Source organism: Psammomys obesus, unplaced genomic scaffold (genome assembly GCF_907164565.1).
Source record: "Psammomys obesus unplaced genomic scaffold, mPsaObe1.curated_primary_1811, whole genome shotgun sequence".
NCBI classification, from domain to species: Eukaryota; Metazoa; Chordata; class Mammalia; order Rodentia; family Muridae; genus Psammomys; species Psammomys obesus.
In genome coordinates this window covers 934,586-939,556 of record NW_026596158.1, presented here as the reverse complement: position 1 = coordinate 939,556, position 4,971 = coordinate 934,586, and the positions used below count along the sequence as shown (strand labels likewise).

The window sequence follows — 4,971 nt, the reverse complement described above, 5'->3', positions numbered from 1 at the left end:
ACAGCACCCACAATCCTTTTCCTTTTAGGCCCATGAGTGGGGGCGGGGACTGTTGTGTGGGTGCTGTTGTGGGTAGGGGATTCTGGGTATCCCTTTAGTGGGGTGTAGGGTGGGTGGACTCTGTCCCACTGTACCCCCCACTTGCTGGGCCAGTGCCCCTCCCCTGTTATTTTCCGTTCTGTGCACCTCATACATTTCGGCTTCTCCCCACCCACCTGGTGCCGTTACTTTTGGTTTGCGACCTTCCTGTGTCCCTCCCTCCGCCCCACCCCATTGGTTGATTTCGCTGCTATAATTTGGCTCATACTTTGTCTACCCTGCACACCACCTCCACCACCACCACCACCACCACCACCACTTTCTCCTCCTCCTCCAAGTAGAAGAGATTGAAGGTAAGAACTGGGCAGGTGTGCTCTGTGGCTCTCCTCCCATATCCTGTGTGGCCCTGGGGCTCTGACTCACATGGGGTGCAGGTTAGGCAGTCTTGGGTCCCCAACCTAGGAAGCTTATACGTGTGTGTCCACAGGCCAAAATGTAGTGCAGCAGGAGTGTGGGGCAGGGGAGCTCAGTGTGCTTAGATGTGCTTTGAGATGGAGCACTGCTGGATGCCCCCGATATCTGGACCTATCCATGAGCACTTGTGATGAGAAGCAGGAGTTGAGTAGGCCAGGATGGGGGAAGGCGGTGGGGTATCCTCAGTCAGGCGTCCTCCTGCCCCTAGGCCAGGTCTGGCCCCTGTATTCCCCTAACCCACTTCCAGCCTGACTCTCCCTGCGCTTCTGTTTGCAGCCTCCAATATTGATAATGTTGTCTTGGATGAGGACCGCTCTGGGGCTCGTCGTCTGCAGAATCTCTGGAGGTGAACGGGTGGGGAGGCCTGGTGGACAGACGTGGGGCTGGGCAGGCTCCCTCTCTCCCCGCTTTTCTTCACGTCTGCCCTCCCCCCGTACCCCAGGGACCAGAGAGAAGAAGAGCTAGGCGAGTACTACATGAAGAAGTATGCCAAGTCATCTGTGGGGGAAACGTAAGTGCCTGGCGGCTGCAGGGGACCCAAGGTAGAGAGCAGGTGGGGTCTGGCGGAAGGTCCTCCTCAATGCTGTTCTCTCTGCAGCGTGTATGGAGGTTCCGATGAACTCTCGGATGACATCACCCAGCAGCAGCTGCTTCCAGGAGTCAAGTAAGAGACTGGGAGAAGGGTAGAAAGTCAAGGTGGGAATCCCATATGGGATTAAGACACGCAGAAGTGCGGAGGAAGTAAGACTCCTGTGCACATCCTAGGCTGGCGGGGAAGGGGGTGGTGAGGATCCTGACTTAGGAGACAGTTTTGGTAATCAGCTTCCTTGCCTTCCTTATCCTGTGCTATGTAGGGACCCCAACCTGTGGACTGTCAAATGTAAGGTACGCGTTCTGGTCCTCGGGTGGCAGTGAGGGAGGGTCATGGATCTTCTCAGGTCTTCTTGGATAGTTAGTCTCTTGGTCTTCCTATAGCTGCCTCTCGATGTTCCTTTTCCTGGCTGTCTCTCTTTTTCCTACCCACTTTTTGCCCATTTATCCTTTCTTCTTCTCCTCTCATCTTCTTTAGTGTCTTTTTCTTTCATCCATCCCTTTCTGTCTCTCTACTCCACTTTCCTTTCTCCACCTTCCTGTTTCTTCTGTCTTCTGCCAGTTTTCCTGCATCCTACTCTGTCCCGCCTTACCTCTTCAACATCCATCTCTTTCCAGATTGGGGAGGAACGAGCCACAGCAATTTCCCTGATGCGCAAATTCATCGCTTACCAGTTCACAGACACGGTAAGTTGGGTAGTGGTCTCACTGTGGGTGGGAAACAGGTCTCAGCCTGGGTAGAAGGATGTTATAGGACGAGGTGCCCTTGGGAAGCAGAGCTGTGCAGTGAATGAGCGAGCAATGAACCAAGACAGGAGAGCATGATCCTGCTTGACTTAGGCTGCTCTGCCGCCCTGGGACCTGGTTTTTGTTGGTTTGCTTGTTGATAGCTGCAGAGACAGCTGAATGTTGGTGGGGGCTGCTCTGACCTCGCAGTTGTGAGTGTCAGCCTTTAAGGGCTGAGCCATCTCTCCAGTCCTTGCTTTGTTTCGGCGTGTGCGTATGTGCATGAGCAGTGTAGGAGCACTGTGTGTGTCTGTGTGTTCGCCTGTTGCATGAGTGTGCACCTGTGTATTCATGAAGAGACCAGAGAGAAAAAATCACCTATCATCCTTGTGGCCACTGCCTTATTCTCTGAACCTGGAGTTCTTTTTTTTGGAAAGGCTGTCTGGCTAGCAAACCTCAGAGAACTTCCTGTCTCATTCTGTATCTCCCCACCCTCTGTCTTTTTACAGGTACACTAGGCATCCAATTTTAGGTTCTCATACTTGCTAAGCAAATACTCTTGTTGAGTGAACCATCTCTCTAGGGATAGGGGTGTGTGTGTGTGTGTGTGTGTGTGTGTGTGTAAATTAAAGCTTAGCCAAGGGCTAGAGAGATGGCTCAGTTGTTAGGGATGCATATACTTAACAGAGGATTAGTTTGATATCCCCGCCCCCAACTTCAGGCCGCTCACAATTCTATGACTGCCTATAACTACAGCTCCAGAAGACCTGACACCTCTCTCACCTCCTCAGGCATATACACAGATACATATGTACACATAATCATAAAAAGTATTTTTTAACTCAGGAGGATCTCTGTGAGATTAAGGCCAGCCTGGTATACAAAGTGAATTCTAGGACAGCCAGGGCTACACCGAGAAACCCTGTGTCAGAAAAATCAATCAGTCAATAAATGAATGAATGAATGAATGAATGAACGAACGAACGAACGAACAGAAAAAACAAAAACTTTTAGGCAGATATGGCAGCCTATACGGGAAGGTTAGGAGTTCAAGGCTAACCTGGGCTTGAGAAACTGTCTCAAAAAACAAAAGGATAGGTGATGTGACTCTGTTGTGTTCTTGCCTAGCATGCCTGAGGTTCTGGGCTTGGTCTTCATCACTGAGTAAAACCATAGTGATGCTCATCTGTGAGATAGAGGCAGGAGAAACAGGAATTCAAGATTATCCTTGGCTGCATAGCAATTTCCAGGCCAGGCTGGGCTGTGACACCTGTTGAAACACAGTCAGTGTTTAGGGAGATGACTCAGCTGGTAAATGCTTGCTGTGCAGGATGAAGACCTAGCTCAATCGTTAGTACCCATGTATGAAGCTGGGGGTGGTGGGTGCCTGTAGCCTCGGGACTAGACAGGTGGGTCCCTGGGCTCTCTGAGAATAAGGTGGACTGCACATGAGGCCGACCTTTGGGCCTTGGGACTACGCATGTACCTGCACATACATATACACACAGTTAACAAGAGTAAATGCAAAACGCAACTTTCTTTAAAAGATTGATCTTCGTAGGAGTGTTCTGTCTGCATGGACACCTGCTCGACAGAAGAGGCACCAGACCCCACTATAGATGGTTGTGGGCCACCATGTGGGTGCTGGGACCTCAAGAGTCAGTGCTCTTAACTGCTGAGCCATCTCTCCAGCCCCAAAAGAAAACGTTTTGAAGGCAGTGTCCTCCTTTTTAGTTCTGTCTGGCTTTGAACTTTCCGTGTTGCTGTGACTGAGCGGTCTGCTTCTGTGGACTCACTTGTTGGAAGAGAGCCAGAGAAGAGCAGCCCTGCCTGCAGACGCATCCCTCACTGTCCCTCTCCCGCCCCGTCTCCAGCCCCTGCAGATTAAGTCCGTGGTCGCCCCAGAGCACGTGAAGGGCTACATCTACGTGGAGGCCTACAAGCAGACCCACGTGAAGCAGGCCATTGAGGGGGTGGGCAACCTGCGGCTCGGCTACTGGAACCAGCAGATGGTGCCCATTAAGGAGATGACCGACGTGCTCAAGGTGGTGAAGGAGGTGGCCAACCTGAAGCCTAAGGCCTGGGTCCGCCTCAAGCGGGGCGTCTACAAAGATGACATTGCTCAGGTGGGAGGCACGGGGCAGCCGGCTGGCTTGCTCCTCCACACTGCCCTCCTTTCTTCCCACCCCTTTCCAAGACACAAGAACTGAGCCTCCCCCAGGGTAGGGGCAGCCAAGGATTTGGCTCTGAGCACGTGGGAGGTGGATGCTTGCTCCTAGGACTTTCAAACTGAGGAAGAGAGTGATGAGCATGGAGGATGTGGGGAAAGGCAGGCCTGTGAGAAAAGATGTCTCCAGGAAGGCTGAAGAGATGCTCCAGCACCACAGGGTGGCTCGCAACCTTCTATCACTCATCCCTGGGGATCTGGTGCCCTTTCTGGCCTCTGACGGAACCAGGCACAACATGATGCAGACAGACATGCAGGATCTCCCCCACACACACACACACACAAAATAAGATAAACAAAAATAGGATGGCTAGAGCAGGAAGGGAGGGATACCCAGCCTAGTTTGAGGTGATAGGCCTCATGGTTCATTGTAAATCCTTTGTTTTGTTTTGTTCTGTTCTGTTCTGTTTGGAATTGTAGATCTATCCATTATAGGTGGACTTTTTTATTTTTTTATATTAATTACAGTTTATTTGCTTTGTATCCCAGCTGTAGCCCCTCCCTCATTCCCTCCTAGCCCCATCCTCCCTCCCTCTTCTCCCATGCCCCTCTCCAAGTCCACTGATAGGGGAGCTACTCCTCCCCTTCCAGCTGAGCCTAGTTTATCAGCTCTCATCAGGACTGTTTTTGTTTTTTAAAAACAAAACATGACGTCATGGTCATGGCAGCTTGCGTGTAATATCCATCTGTCTGTCTGTCTGTCTGTCTGTCTATCTATCTATCTATCTATCTATCTATCTATCAATCATTATGGGTCCAGTGTTCTGCCTGCATATACACCTTTGCGCCAGAAGAGGGCACCAGATCTCATCATAAGTGGTTGTGAGCCAACATGTGGTTGCTGGGAATTGAACTCTCTCCAGCCCTGTTTGGTTTGGTTTGGTTTGGTTTGGTTTGGTTTGGTTTGGTTTGGT

General features: G+C 51.1%; 1 protein-coding gene across 5 annotated transcripts in view; it reads left to right on the top strand.

Annotated features, from left to right (window-relative positions):
* Supt5h (SPT5 homolog, DSIF elongation factor subunit) overlaps positions 1–4,971 on the top strand; it is a 23,883-nt gene that overhangs the window by 8,410 nt on the left and 10,502 nt on the right. For 2 of the 5 annotated variants that reach the window (XM_055594726.1, XM_055594724.1), the window contains exons 5-11: positions 381–392; positions 790–859; positions 956–1,024; positions 1,112–1,177; positions 1,368–1,398; positions 1,723–1,791; positions 3,705–3,956. In XM_055594726.1, the coding sequence (XP_055450701.1) occupies positions 381–392; positions 790–859; positions 956–1,024; positions 1,112–1,177; positions 1,368–1,398; positions 1,723–1,791; positions 3,705–3,956 (569 nt within the window). Of the gene's footprint in view, positions 1–377; positions 393–789; positions 860–955; positions 1,025–1,111; positions 1,178–1,367; positions 1,399–1,722; positions 1,792–3,704; positions 3,957–4,971 lie in introns of all 5 variants that reach the window. The other 3 variants (XM_055594723.1, XM_055594722.1, XM_055594725.1) reach the window with 2 other exon arrangements.